General features: G+C 40.5%; 1 protein-coding gene across 2 annotated transcripts in view; it reads right to left on the bottom strand.

Annotated features, from left to right (window-relative positions):
• The window catches only part of LOC115138755 (aspartate--tRNA ligase, cytoplasmic-like), a 30,316-nt gene extending 14,958 nt beyond the window's left edge, over positions 1 to 15,358 (bottom strand). Inside the window, exons 1-5 of one of the 2 annotated variants that reach the window (XM_029675986.2) lie at positions 15,192 to 15,358; positions 3,170 to 3,272; positions 2,929 to 2,958; positions 2,699 to 2,756; positions 1,951 to 2,043 (exon numbers count right to left, since the gene is read on the bottom strand). In XM_029675986.2, the coding sequence (XP_029531846.1) occupies positions 1,951 to 2,043; positions 2,699 to 2,756; positions 2,929 to 2,958; positions 3,170 to 3,272; positions 15,192 to 15,214 (307 nt within the window). In that variant the 5' untranslated portion in view covers positions 15,215 to 15,358. The other variant, XM_065003140.1, reaches the window with a different exon arrangement.
• Positions 15,359 to 15,850: the final 492 nt, after the last annotated feature.

Raw genomic sequence — 15,850 nt, 5'->3', positions numbered from 1 at the left:
TATCTGTGACCAACAGATGCAAATCTGTATTCCCAGTCATGGGAAATCCATTAGGGCCTAATTTATTTCAAATGACTGATTTCCTGACATGACCGGTAACTCTGCGAGTTATATAAAACTTTGCACTCTGCGACCCCCATCCCCTAGGTCCCTCACCACCCGGGTTGCAAATAAGGTGAAAAACTCCATTCTGGTACCATGCAGTTATTTTCCTAAATTGTGTACATTTCTAGTAGCTGTTGAACACATTTGCCAACCTGAGGAGAGTTGACTGAAAATAATGTCTATTTCACCAGCCACGTTGGCGGGTGGTCAACTTGCAGGGCTCCACAGTGTGAACGTTACATTTGAGAATAACAATGGTCAAAAGTCAAGTATGTGGAAGTCAGGATTAGAAAAAAGCTGCAGTAGTCGTTCAAAGTTTTTCTGCTGTTCTGTTTCATAGCTGCTAATCGCACAAAGAAATAGGAATCCTATAACCCACCTCGCAAAGTAACACTGCTTGGCAGGAAAGCTGTGCGCACTGAGTGAAATGCTGATAGATTCATTTTTGGAGGCGCTGCACACAGGCATAAAAATTGGTCTAATTTACTTGAAAGTTTACAAAGTGAAACTTTGTCCTCGTGTTTCTTGGCCATTTACATTTAACTAATTTAGCAGATGCTCTTATCCAGAGCGACTTACAGGAGCAATTAGGGTTAAAATGTCTTGCTCAAGGGCACATCGACAGATTTTTCACCTAGTCGGCTCGGGGATTCGAACGAGTGACTTATCGATTACTGGCCCAACGCATTGAAAATGTACATTGTTTGTTCACAAGCTTGGTTGTTTTTCAACGTTAGTTTGAGTCTGCTGCTTCAACTGATAGCGAAGAGACGCCCTAGTCAGAACTCAAATCTCACACACACACAATGACTCGAGTGGACCCGTTACCACGGTAACTGCACGCCCTTAAAGGGGCAGCTGAACTTTTTGGTTAAAAGACTCCAGTAACAAAAACTGAAATTAAATTGAGCAATATACCACATTACTTCTTACGAATACATTTCTTGTTTCAGAAACAATTGAAAGCATGGTCATCTGTTGTTTTGTGTTTTTTGAATGTAATTATGGAAAATAAATATTTTTGTTGGTTAAAGATCTGAGTGACTGGAAGATTTTTGATCTACCTGCTACAGTGACTGGTGAACCAAATAGTTCATTTTAGGCCCTGATATTTGGCCCAATGACAGTTGGTGATCTGTTTGGTAAACCCTGAGGTTCAGTTACAGAGCCATTTAGATTAGAAGCAAGGTACTTAAGTGGTGTAAGGTACTTAAGTAAAAAATACTTTAAAGTACTTTAAAGTACTTTTTTTAGTATCTGTACTTTTCTTATATTATTGACAACTTTTATTTTTACTTCACTACATTCTTAAAGAAAATATTGTAGTTTTTACTCCATACATTTTCCCTGACAACCAAAAGCACTTGTTACATTTTGAATGCATAGCAGGACAGGAAATGGTCAAATTCACACACTTATCAAGATAACACTTGGTCATCCCTACTGCCTCTGGGCTGGCGGACTCAAACACACAAATGCATCTTTTATAAATAATGTCTGAGTGTTGGATTGTGCCCCTGGCTATCCGTACATTTTAAAAACAAGAAAATTATGCGGTCTGCTTTGCTTAATATAAGGAATTTTAAATTATATATATTTTTACTTGGGTATATTTTAGCAATTACATTTACTTTTGATACTTTAGTATATTTAAAACCAAATACTTTTAGACTTTTACTCAAGTAGTATTTTACTGGCTGACTTTTACTTCGAGTAGCTTTCTATTAAGGCATCTATACTTTTAATTAAGTATGAGAATTGGGTACTTTTCCCACCACTGATAAGAAACATGGCTGTGGCCTGAGGAAGTGTGTTATGAAGCTGGACAAAGATGGAGAATCTCACCTTTAGCTCTGCTGGTGTGAACCCTGGCACGCACCCAGATCAGCTGGTCAGCCTTCTCAGGTGTCAGCTTCTGGACACGCACCAACACCCTGTCTGGCTCACAGGGCAGAAAAGAGCACCTTTCAATACAACTTAAAAGACCATATACTCCCTTCCCCCCACACACACACTAATATTACGAGGAGAACAAAAGTCATAAATATGAAACACTGCATAGAAGTCGCCCCATTCTCTGTGCCTTATGACAAATGGACTCGGCTTTGCCGTGTCACTCTGAGGCATGCTTAAAGTTATTATGATCAGCTAGTTGAGACAGAGAGCGGCCTCATGCGCCCCGACGGCTGTGAGCCGCCCATTTGGCTGAACCTGATTCCACCCACATGAAAGGCAGGCTGGCTGTCTCTATCGTTCCTCATCCCCGAGGACAGGCATGCAGGTGAGAAACAAACTTTGTTCTCTGCCATTTGGAGCTGAAAAAGCAGGCAGACAGGTGGACGACCCAGTTTCTTTCACGTTTATCTGGGAGCAATGGCAGGCTATTAGTCACCACAATCATCTTTGATATCTAGGCCGTCTCTACTACTGCCACTACTGACGCCATGTCCCTGAGTCACTCAGATATAATCACGTTGTCTATATTACTTAACAAGTAGTAGTAAACATGGTTGTTGAAATGGAGATATCCTCTGTATATAATATGTTTGTTTTGAAGAACAAAGAGGAGGAGGAAGTTGCTGACTGTACTGACCCAGTTTCTGCTGGGACTGGACCATCTGGGGGACACCGTACCGATCCTTGGCAAAGTCCTGCACAAATAACAAATAATCTGCTAAGCATTTAAATACAATAGCATTAAAGGAAACATCAGAGGTGCATAAAATGTCATATTCATTTAACATTCCACCATATAGAAAAGGTGTAAATCAATAAGTAACATATGAAAACTGAAAAAGTGAATTGATCCTCCAGGATATTTACATCTTCATCTGTGCTTTGTGTGTCAGCAGCCTGAAAACAATAGAGACAAAACAGTTAGTTAATGCAACGGGACATCCTGATGAATCCTGATAAAGGGCCTTGTATTGGAAACAGCCAGTGGACTGATATTATGACAAATATAACTGATAAACAATGGAACCCCCCTCCCTTGCCCGATTGTGCCCTCCGCACGTCACGTCAACAGCTGTGAGGGGCAGAGAGGCAGATAAAACCCACTGACCAGCTTGGCCTGCTTCTCAGCTTTCTTCGCCGCTTTCTCTGCTTCCTTCTGCTGTTTCTTCAGGCCTTTCTTCGACTGGGCCTGGTCCGCCTCCTCCGCGGCTCTGCAACAGGAAGTCCAGAACAACGCAAAACATTTAAGTCCACTTCCTAGGTCTATTTTTCCAGCTTCCTGTAGGAAGTTTTTGACCAGTTAATTCAAGCCATCACCACCTCTGGCTTGCTGTCCCAATGACAGGCTTTTAAGTTTGTCTACCTTTAATCCTATTGTTTTCACATGCTTTCAAACACAGCAGTTAGCATGTGAACTCTGGGATGGAGCGGGGAAAGGTGTTTACACTGTCACACAGTGAGATTAGATGGATAAACACAAAGCAGGTATGAGCTGGGGAGTAGAACAATGCTTTTACTATTCCTCTCTAATCCCCTCAAAAGGAGAAAAGCCCTCGAAATGAATAGTAGATACGGATAACCTTGTTATGATAGCATTCATCTGGATAACTAGTGGTGCCTTTATTTGCAAACAATGTGTTATGCTGACAATTCAATAACTCAAGGGGAGCTGGACAGAATACAATCAGTCTACTGTGAAGACAAATAAGGATGTGGACATTAATTGCTAACGACATAGCCTGGACAGCAACATGGCTCATCAACCTAACAATGGACACAACTATTAGGGAAGTAATAGGTTGCTTCAAATTGTTGGCCAATGGGATTAAGGACTACAAGGGTATCAAGCCTACAGTTGAAGTCGGAAGTTTACATACACCTTAGCCAAATACATTTATATTCAATTTTCCACAATTCCTGACATTTAATCCTAGTAAAAATTGCCTGTCTTAGGTCAGTTAGGATCACCACTTTATTTTAAGAACATGAAATGTCAAAATAATAGTAGAGAATGATTTATTTCAGCGTGTATTTCTTTCATCACATTCCCAGTGGATCAGAAGTTTACATACACTCAATTAGTATTTGGTAGCATTGCCTTTAAATTGTTTAACTTGGGTCAAAAGTTTCAGGTAGCCTTCCACAAGCTTCCCACAATAAGTTGGGTGAATTTTGGCCCATTCCTCCTGACAGAGCTGGTGTAACCGAGTCAGGTTTGTAGGCCTCCATGCTCACACACGCTTTTTCAGTTCTGCCCACAAATTATCTATAGGATTGAGGTCAGGGCTTTGTGAGGGCCACTACAATACCTTGACTTTGTTGTCCTTAAGCCATTTTGCAACATCTTTGGAAGTATGCTTGGGGTCATTGTCCATTTGGAAAAACGATTTGTGACCAAGCTTTAATTTCCTAACTGATGTCTTGAGATGTTGCTTCAATATATCCACATACTTTTCCTCCCTTATGATGCCATCTATCTTGTGAAGTGCACCAGTCCCTCCTGCAGCAAAGCACCCCCACAACATGATGCTGCCACCCCCGTGCTTCACGGTTGGGATGGTGTTCTTCGGCTTGCAAGCTTCCCCTATTTCCACCAAACATAACAATGGTCATTATGGCCAAACAGTTCTATTTTTGATTCATCAGACCAGAGGACATTTTTCCAAAAAGTATGATCTTTTTCCACATGTGCAGTTGCAAACCGTAGTCTGGCTTTTTTATGGCAGTTTTGGAGCAGTGGCTTCTGTTTTACTGTGGCTAGAGATACTTTTGTACCCGTTCCCTCCAGCATCTTCACAGGGTCCTTTGTTGTTGTTCTGGGATTGATTTTCACTTTTCGCGCCAAAGTATGTTCATCTCTAGGACACAGAACACGATAATAATATTACTAACCAGTTAGGTGTCGCAAGACAGGAGGTATTATTCTAATACACAACCTGTGATAGTCAAGAGGTTTCATTGTACTCAGACAGTAAATGGTCTACAGGAAATAACACTGATCAAGGGAGAACGGTGATATAAATAGCAATATAAAACAACATTCACAACAGCATTAGATGACGTTGTGCACATGATTTTAAAAGAACGACCTGAAGCACCTACCAGTATTTTTTAACAATTCCCGGTCAACTTGTTTTCTTTCGCAAAGGAAATCTTAATAGCTTTTTTCACTTTAAAATATACACTACCGGTCAAAGGTTTTAGAACACCTACTCATTCAAGGGTTCTCCTTTATTTTTACTATTTTCTACATTGTAGCATAATAGTGAAGACATCAAAACTATGAAATAACAAATATGGAATCATGTTGTAACCAAAAAAAAGTGTTAAATAAATCAAAATATATTTTATATTTGAGATTCTTCAAATAGCCACCCTTTACATTGATGACAACTTTTTGCACACTCTCGGCATTCTCTCAACCAACTTCATGAGGTAGTCACCTGGAATGAATTTCAATCAACAGGTGTGCCTTAAAAGTTATTGAGGTCACATGATAAATTCACTTCAAAATGTAGATGAAGGGGAGGAGACAAGTTAAAGAAGTATTTTTAAGCCTTGAACATGGATTGTGTGTGTGTGCCATCCAGAGGGTGAATGGGCAAGACAAAATATTTAAGTGCTTTTGAACAGGGTATGGTAGTACGTGCCAGGTGCACCGGTTTGTGTCAAAAACATCAACGCTGTTTTTCAAGCTCAACAGTTTCCTGTGTGTATCAAGAATGGTCCACCACCCAAAGGACCTCCAGTCAACTTGACACAACTTTGGGCAGCAGTGGAGTCAACATGGGCCAGCATTAGGGTTGCAAAAGGTCGGAAACCTTCTGGTAAATTTCCGAAATTTGTCTTTCATGGGAAGTTAAGCACGGGAATTTGGGGAATTTTGCTTAAATTCATCAAAAATGTTAGCTTAAAACAGTGAACCTTTTTTTGTGGGATACACAAGGCAATCCTAGGTCTTGTAGCATATTTTGGTTAAACTATCCCAAATTCAATGGAATTGCAACCCACTGCATGCACAGTGCATTCTTCCATCACATGTACAGCTGATTCTCAAGATCTTGCACACTAATGAGATTCAATTGAGCACACAGTATTACACTACACGCTTTCTGGTAAGTTTTGATTACAATACTGGGTGGGGGGAATATATTGTATATGACAAACATGATTTTTTTGTTAACTTCTTGAGTGTAGGGGGCAGTATTTTCGTTATTGACTAAAAAACATACCCATTTGAAACTGCCTATTTCTCAGGCCTAGAAACTAGAATATGCTAAATATTGTCTGTGAGTATGACAGAACTGTTATTGCAGGCGAAAACCTGAGGAAAATCCAACAAGGAAGTGCTGTTTTTCCTGAAAGCTCTCTGTTCCATTGGATGCCTTGCCTCTGTTTAAAGGGATATCAACCAGAGTCTTTAGGCATAGTTTCAGGCTTTTATTTTGAAAAATGAGCGAGAAAGAACCCATCGCATCAGTGGATGGCTGGATGCCAGCAGAGTTTTTCATGCGCAACAGCCATTTTCTCTCGCTCGCCTTTCTACACACTTTACGGATACTATTTGGAATTTATCTGCGATGTCGTGACCGCTCGAGCCTGTGGATTTCTGAACATAACGCGCCAAACAAATGGAGGTATTTTGGAAATAAAAATCATCTTTATGGAACAAAAGGAACATTTATTGTGTAACTGGGAGTCTCGTGAGTGCAAACAGCCGAATATCATCAAAGGTAAGCGATTTAATTTATTGTTTTTCTGATCGTGAACAATCTACTTGGTTGCTAGCTGTTCGTAATATTTTGTCTACTGATAGAGATGTGCTTACATAAACGCTTGTTATGCTTTCGCCAAAAAGTTTTATTGAAATTTGACACGCCAGGTGGATTAACAACAAGCTAAGCTGTGTTTTGCTATAGTGCACTTGTGATTTCCTGAAAATTTAATCTTTTTAGTAATTTAATTTGAATTTGTCGCTGTGCAATTCAGCGGATGTTGATGAAAATGATCCCACTAACGGGATGGGTGCGTCAAGAAGTTAACTAGTAAATAGTAGCCTACAGCAAAGTGTGTTTAAATCAACTTGTTAACAATTTCTGCTGGTTCGTTTTTGCTACCATGTGGGTTTGAGCTTGCTTGAGCCTGCTCACTGAGGAGTGTTAATTCACCTGTTTCCATACATATTTCATTTTAAAACATTTGTCTTACAAAGGAGTTGTTTAATCTAACTGCTTAACTATTTATCTATACATGGAATTGTATTTGGTTTTTACAGGAAAATGCTACGGGCACCATCTGATGTGTGGAGACATTTCACTGCAGCTAATGTAGAAGGAAAAGTTTTGTACATTTGCAAATACTGTGCCAAAACAAATGTGAGGAATACAACAAAGATGCAGAATCATCTGGCCAAGTACCTAAAGTTCCCTCAGCGCTCACAACAAGCAACCTCTGACAAAAGTCCCTCTACTTCTAGTCGAAGTGAAAATGATGAATCAGACACCTTATCGAAAGCAACAGCTCATGGTCCTCCTGGAATAAGAAGTATTTTTGACTCAATAGAGGAACATAGTCAGAGAAATGCTGATGAATGTCTTGCTCGAGTTGTATGAAACTTTTTCACCTCTAATGGTTACAGGCAATGTGTATTGGAAGATATTTCTGAATATTCTTCGCCCAGCATACACCCCTCCAACCAGACATGCTTTATCTACTCATTTTCTGGATGCAGAGTTCAACAGAGTTCAAGTGAAGGTCAAACATCAAACATCTCCAATCGAAAATCAAATCAAGAGTCGGCTTTCTATTCCGCAACAAAGCCTCCTTCACTCACGCCGCCAAGCTTACCCTAGTAAAACTGACTATCCTACCAATCCTCGATTTCGGCGATGTCATCTACAAAATGGCTTCCAACACTCTACTCAGCAAACTGGATGCAGTCTATCATAGTGCCATCCGTTTTGTCACCAAAGCACCTTATACCACCCACCACTGCGACTTGTATGCTCTAGTCGGCTGGCCCTCGCTACATATTCGTCGCCAGACCCACTGGCTCCAGGTCATCTACAAGTCCATGCTAGGTAAAGCTCCGCCTTATCTCAGTTCACTGGTCACGATGGCAACACCCATCCGTAGCACACGCTCCAGCAGGTATATCTCACTGATCATCCCTAAAGCCAACACCTCATTTGGCCGCCTTTCGTTCCAGTACTCTGCTGCCTGTGACTGGAACGAACTGCAAAATCGCTGAAGTTGGAGACTTTTATCTCCCTCACCAACTTCAAACATCAGCTATCCGAGCAGCTAACCGATCGCTGCAGCTGTACATAGTCTATTGGTAAATAGCCCACCCATTTTCACCTACCTCATTCCCATACTGTTTTTATACTGTTTTTTTTATTTATTTATTTACTTTTCTGCTCTTTTGCACACCAATATCTCTACCTGTACATGACCATCTGATCATTTATCACCCCAGTGTTAATCTGCAAAATTGTATTATTCGCCTACCTCCTCATGCCTTTTGCACACATTGTATATAGACTGCCCATTTTTTTTTTCTACTGTGTTATTGACTTGTTAATTGTTTACTCCATGTGTAACTCTGTGTTGTCTGTTCACACTGCTATGCTTTATCTTGGCCAGGTCGCAGTTGCAAATGAGAACTTGTTCTCAACTAGCCTACCTGGTTAAATAAAGGTGAAATAAAAAAAATTAAAAAACAAATCATAGAGAAAGCAGACTGTATATTGCAATCATCTCTGATGGGTGGCCGAATGTTCGTGGGCAAAGAATAATTAACTACATCATCTCCACCCCTCAACCAGTATTCTACAAGAGCACAGACACAAGGGACAACAGACACACGGGTCTCTACATTGCAGATGAGCTGAATGCAGTCATCAATTACCTTGGATCACAGATGTTATTTGCACTGGTGACAGACAATGCTGTGAACATGAAGGCTGCTTGGTCTAAAGTGGAGGAGTCCAACCCTCACATCACACCCATTGGCTGTGCTGCTCATGCATTGAATCTGCTCAAGAACAACATGGCACTGAAAACAATGGATACACTCTACAAGAGAGCCAAAGAAATGGTTAGGTATGTGAAGGGTCATCAAGTTATAGCAACAATCTACTTCACCAAGCAAAGTGAGAAGAATAAGAGCACCACAATGAAGCTGCCCATTGGGGTGGTGATGTCATCATGTTTGACAGTCTCCTGGAGGGGAAGGAGTCTCTCCAAGAAATGACCATATCAGTCTGCCGATATGGACAGCCCCATCAAGAGGATCCTCCTGGATGACGTATTTTGGGAGAGAGTAGTAAGCAGCCTGAAACCTATAGCAGTAGCCATTGCATGGATTGAGGGAGACATCCTGTCTGATGTTCAGACTCTGCTTGCAGATGTAAGAGAAGAAATCCGTATGGCCCTGCCCACTCCACTGTTGCGCCAAGCAGATGAAACTGCAGTTCTGAAATACATCAAAAAGCGTGAAGACTTCTGCCTGAAGCCCATACATGCCGCAGCGTACATGTTGGGCCCCAAGTATGCTGGCAAGAGCATCCTGTCTGGTGCAGAGATCAACAAGGCTTATGGAGTCATCACTACCTTGTCTCGCCACCTTGGCCTGGATGAGGGCAAGGTTCATGGCAGTCTGGCGAAGTACACTTCCAAGCAAGGGCTTTGGGATGGAGTTGCAATATGGCAGTCGTGCCAACATATCTCATCAGCCACCTGGTGGAAGGATCTTTGTGGATCTGAGGCTCTTTCCCGTTGCCTACATCATCCTCCAAATCCCACCAACATTAGCTGGCTCAGAGCCATATTGGTCCATATTTGGGAACACACACCAAAGCACTCAACAGGCTGACCTATACAAGGGTTGAAAAATTGGTGGCCATCTGGGTAGATTTGAGGCTTTTTGAGCCTGACAACGAGCCATTCTCAACAAGGCTGGAAAGTGATAGTGAAGATGAGGCCTCAGAGTCTGATGTTCAAGAGGTGGACATTGAGGAGGTCCAGGGAGAAGACATGGAATTCTGAGAGGAAGACAACCAAAACTTTACTTTCTAGACTATCATTTTACAGATGTTGAAAACGTTATTGGGAGATGCGATGGATCATTGGGGATCATTCAATATTCCCCTTTGTTGTTCAGTGAAATCATCCCATGTGAAGAGTCAACTCATTTAATTCAAGTTCGATTTATAACTAAATTATTATTTTTTTTTCTTCTATTGGAAGGATTTAATCATTTGCAATTATGTCATAATTGGTTTACGTCTCAATTTGATATGATAAATATACCCAATGCAAAAAACATCTACATTTAAATGGTATTAATAATAATTTGCATACATTTTTGTTAATTCCCATATATTACCATGGAAAGTTTCCACCTCTGAATATTCCCCAAAATGTGCAACCCTAGCCAGCATCCCTGTGGAACACTTTTGACACCTAGTAAAGTCCATGCCCTGACAAATTGAGGCTGTTCTGGGGGCAAAAGTGGCGTTGCAAATCAATATTAGGAAGGGGTTCCTAATCAAAATCAATTCAAATGTTATTGGTCACATACACGTACTTAGGAGATGTTATTGCAGGTGTAGCAAAATGCGTGTACAAAAAAATGTTCTGGGCTAATAATATAAGAAATAACGCACAAAAAAACAATACACAGCAAAGTTGCTTAGGAGCTAGAAGCAGAGCTGCCATATCTGTCGGCACCATCTTGTTCTTGTTTGGTATACTCAGTGTATGTCTGCTGCAGAGAGACAAGAGAGAGCATGACAAAACATAATAAATCAGGGGATAAAAAAAAGTGCTAAAAACATGTTGGCTCACAATTAAAAAGATGGAGAACAAGCTATAGGATGAAAAATATCTGAGTTTTGTCGCAGGTATAGCCATCTAGCGCTAGCTGACGCTACCTAACGCTACCTACAGTAGCAAAAAAATAAAAAAAGATGTAATTGTAGTGATTTTTCACCCCCATCATTAGAGTACATTACATTATACTGTACTCTACTTATGTGGGCTCTACTGTAATGCACTATACTCAACTTTTCTTTACTGTGCTCTACTCCAACTGTGGTTTGTAACTACTATGATTTCCCATTGTGGCCAATTCAATTGTAGTCATTTTGTTACAGATTATTCGGTCACTACCGATTTGGTAACAGGGTGATGAGTTTTAATAATTTGAAGGGGCAGCGCAGTTTTTTAAATATTTTTTTATATATACACACTATGGGATCAAAATAATACTGATATTGTGAAAATTATGATAATGCCCTTTTTGTGTAAGGGCTGTTTTAAATAAATGCCTGGAATTTCAGCCTGTTCAGGTGAGATGGAACTTTTGGCCACAATGTGATCTGATTATAATAGACCAATGACTGTTCCTACGGGTAAGGGACTGGGCTCTAGACCACCCTATCAACCAATCAGAGCTTTGTATTTAAATTTTTTATTTTTTTATTTTACCAGGCAAGTCAGTTAAGAACAAATTCTTATTTTCAATGACGGCCTGGGAACAGTGGGTTAACTGCCTGTTCAGGGGCAGAACGACAGATTTGTACCTTGTCAGCTCGGGGGTTTGAACTTGCAACCTTCCGGTTACTAGTCCAACACTCTTAACCACTAGGCTACCCTGCCGCCTCAATATCTTGACATTTGTTTCATATCCCACACAATCAGACTGAGCATTTCAATGGACAAAGGAGGCTCAGGGAAATAAATTATTAAAACTATATCTTTTGGAATTATTTTTCATTAAATAAACACACATTGATTTATTCGATATATGCTACCCTTCCTACGGGCTCATCCTGACATGACACTCCAGCATGACAATGCCACCGGCCGTATATATACTGTACTCTACATCATCGACTGCATCCTTATGTAATACATGTATCACTAGCCACTTTAACTATGCCACTTTGTTTACTTTGTCTACATACTCATCTCATATGTATATACTGTACTCGATACCATCTACTGTATGCTGCTCTGTACCATCACTCACTCATATATCCTTATGTACATATTCTTTATCCCCTTACACTGTGTATAAGACAGTAGTTTTAGAATTGTTAGTTAGATTACTTGTTGGTTATCACTGCATTGTCGGAACTAGAAGCACAAGCATTTCGCTACACTTGCATTAACATCTGCTAACCATGTGTATGTGACAAATAAAATTTGATTTGATTTGATTTGATTTACAGTGAGGATTTAAAAATAGAATGCTTGGGGGCTTTAATAATTCATGAACAAAGTTATTACTGATACAATTTAACTAATTGGTAGGTCTACCTGTACTTGTTACTTCTGTGAACTTTCATAATCCTCCCTCCTAATGGGGTAGAGAAAGTTGGTAACAGAATGACTAGGCAATAATTCCTAAACCAACGAAGAGAAATAACTTCCGGCTTTTACTTCAACATTATTGTGTTTTGATGTACTTTCTAATACCTTAAGACTTTTTCTAGTAGATGTTTTTCAGAACCCTTTTCCATCTGTGTGACCAGATATCAAAGCCTTGCTTTATTAATAATTTTAGGATAGAAAAATGGTTGAAAAACATAACTATGCCTTAATTTCCCCAAAATATAGACTCTTAGCATTCATTTAATACCAAAATGGATATGCTCCTATAAACTTCAAATTGGTGCTCATGGGGTCTTAAACATGGAAATGACCACGAGGCAATCTTTCACCCAAACTCAAAATTCCTGACATTGAATTATGTGGCAAATCCTTAAATTCTGTAATACGATCATAGCAACCCCTGGGAACCATACGAGTATGTCAATAGACAATATAGCCAGGATGAGTGAGGGGAATTAAGCACATTCACACCCATCTACATATCCAGTGGCATTAAAACACAATGAGGAGAGGAGGAAATTGGTGGTAGGACCCCTGACCAGGCTGCAATACAGTTAATGCCATCTAGCTTCACAGATGACATATTCCTCCAAATGGAAGACTCAGGGAGTCAGTCTAAATATGTTAACGGGTGCCATCATGCACAGACGAATAAAGTACTAATCATTAACAGAAAACAAATCATTGAATAAGTTAAAGTAAAATGACATTAACTGATTCATTAGGTACAATACTCATTCTTAACTTTAATGAACAGGCCTAGGATACTGTACACATAGGCCTAGGCTAACTTTCACTCATTATTACAGTGTTTCCACTTTTTGGGACTTCTGCTGCCCCCATGACACCTTCCCTCTGCTGTCAAATCACTTCTGGAATAGCCTACACCTGCCGTGAGCATGGTCTTCATTACATTTAACCCCGCCAATTGTAGTTGTTTAATGCACAGTAGATGCAAATATATACAGTACCAGTCAAAAGTTTGAACACACCTACTCATTCAAGGGTTTTTCTTTATTTGTACTATTTTCGAATCATGTAGTAACCAAAAAAGTGTTAAACAAATCAAATTAAATTTGAGATTCTTCAAAGTAGCCACCCTTTGCCTTGATGACAGCTTTGCGCACTCTAAGACAGCCCTACAGGGAGACAGAATTGTCCTCACAGTGACAGACCACGTATAACAACACCTGCAGGACAGGTACAGGATGGCAACAACAACTGCCCGAGTTACACCAGGAACGCACAATCCCTCCATCAGTGCTTAGACTGTCCGCAATAGGCTGAGAGAGGCTGGACTGAGGGCTCGTAGGCCTGTTGTAAGGCAGGTCCTCACCAGACATCACCGGCAACAACGTTGCCAATGGGCACAAACCCACAGTCGCTGGACCAGATAGGACTGGCAGAAAGTGCTCTTCACTGACGAGTCGTGGTTTTGTCTCACCAGGGGTGTTTGTCGGATTCACGTTTATCGTCGAGGGAATGAGCGTTACACCGGGGCCTGTACTCTCGATTTGGAGGTGGAGGGACCGTCATGGTCTGGGTCGGTGTGTCACAGCATCATTGGACTGAGCTTGTTGTAATTGCAGGCAATCTCAACGCTGTGCGTTACAGGGAAGACATCCTCCTCCCTCATGTGCTACCCTTCCTACGGGCTCATCCTGACATGACACTCCAGCATGACAATGCCACCGGCCATACTGCTCATTCTGTGTGTGATTTCCTGCAAGACAGGAATGTCAGAGTTCTTCCATGGCCAGCGAAGAGTCCGGATCTCAACCCCATTGAGCACGTCAGGGACCTGTTGGATCGGAGGGTGAGGGCCATTCCCCCAAGAAATGTCCAGGAACTTGCAGGTGCCTTGGTGGAAGAGTGGAGTATCTCACAGCAAGAACTGGCAAATCTGGTGCAGTCCATGAGGAGGAGATGCACAGCAGTACTTAATGCAGCTGGTGGCCACACCAGATACTGACTGTTACTTTTGACCCCCCCTTTGTTCAGGGACACATTATTCCATTTATGTTAGTCACATGTCTGTGGAACTTGTTCAGCTTATGTCTCAGTTGTTGAATCTTTTGTTCATACAAATATTTACATGTTAAGTTTGCTGAAAATAAACACAGTTGACAGTGAGAGGACGTTTCTTTGCTTAATTTATATACTGTATTCTATCATATTCTACTGTATCTTAGTCTATGCCGCTCTGACATTGCTAATCCAAATATTTATATATTCTTAATTCCATTCCTTTACTTTAGATTTGTGTGTATTATTGTGAAATTGTTAGATATTACTTGTTAGATATGACACTGTTGAAGCTAGAAACACAAGCATTTCGCTACACCAGCAATAACATCTGCTAAACACGTCTATGTGACAACTTGATTTGGTGCATGATGGCACGGTCAGAAGACATTCGCATGCATGCATGATTAGCTTGCTAATGCTAGCTAGCTCCTACTAACAAGTTAGTTCACTGTCGTTAGTTGCTAACGTTAGCTAGCTGTCACACTTTAACTGTAGCTGCTATGCTTGACTTTTTCTATGCAAAAATGGCCAGTTACATGTTTGCAATTACCTAGCTAGCAAACTAACGTCCGTTTATTTATTGGTAGAAAACTGATAAATTCAATTGCTTTAGAAATCACCTGCATTAGCAAGCCAGATGCTAACGTTAGCAATTAACGTTAAAACATTGAGAAATGAGAACGCTGATCATTTTCTCTTACCCTTGGACAGCGTCTTTAGTCATGACACTTATGGTTATTTTGGGTAGTTAAGGTGGCTCGATATCAAACGTTTCTTGACTATTATTCTTTGACAGAGTTATCACATCATCTGCTCACATGCATTGGTGGTCGTAGAAGGACCTGATGCAAAGGAAAGGAGTTTCACTCAATCCGGGTAGAAACTGTGGCAAAGAACAATAGTTCCGCCAGAGCTGTGGAAATCTCTCTTTTTTTTATAATAATAATGAAAGATCGATAATATGGATGTTCACACTTTTTATTTAAGCAATAAGGCACAAGAGGCAGTGCTGTATCATAAATACAGTCCCAGGTAAATGGCATTGTCGCGCCAGAGCAGTCAACCCATTTACCAGTGAGGGCCAGTCAACCAATGTCTCCCATGCCTTATTGCTTTTTTTAAACTGTTACCAACATATTTAAATAACAATGATTTACATATTTTAATGAACGTTATACCATGGCATTGTTGAATAGTTGTTTCTGATTGGCTTGAAGGTCATTCTGGAGCGTGCATTATTTCCATATAACACACAGTATATATGCATGGTAGAATTCAATGGTTGTAGGTCATATAAAAATTTCAATATACCACGCCTATACCAGGGCTGTTCTTATGCACAACGCAACACGGAGTGTCT

The sequence above is a fragment of the Oncorhynchus nerka genome, linkage group LG1, assembly GCF_034236695.1.
Source record: "Oncorhynchus nerka isolate Pitt River linkage group LG1, Oner_Uvic_2.0, whole genome shotgun sequence".
Taxonomy (NCBI): Eukaryota; Metazoa; Chordata; class Actinopteri; order Salmoniformes; family Salmonidae; genus Oncorhynchus; species Oncorhynchus nerka.
The sequence above is the reverse complement of the archived record's forward strand: the minus strand, read 5'-3'. Positions and strand labels throughout refer to the sequence as shown.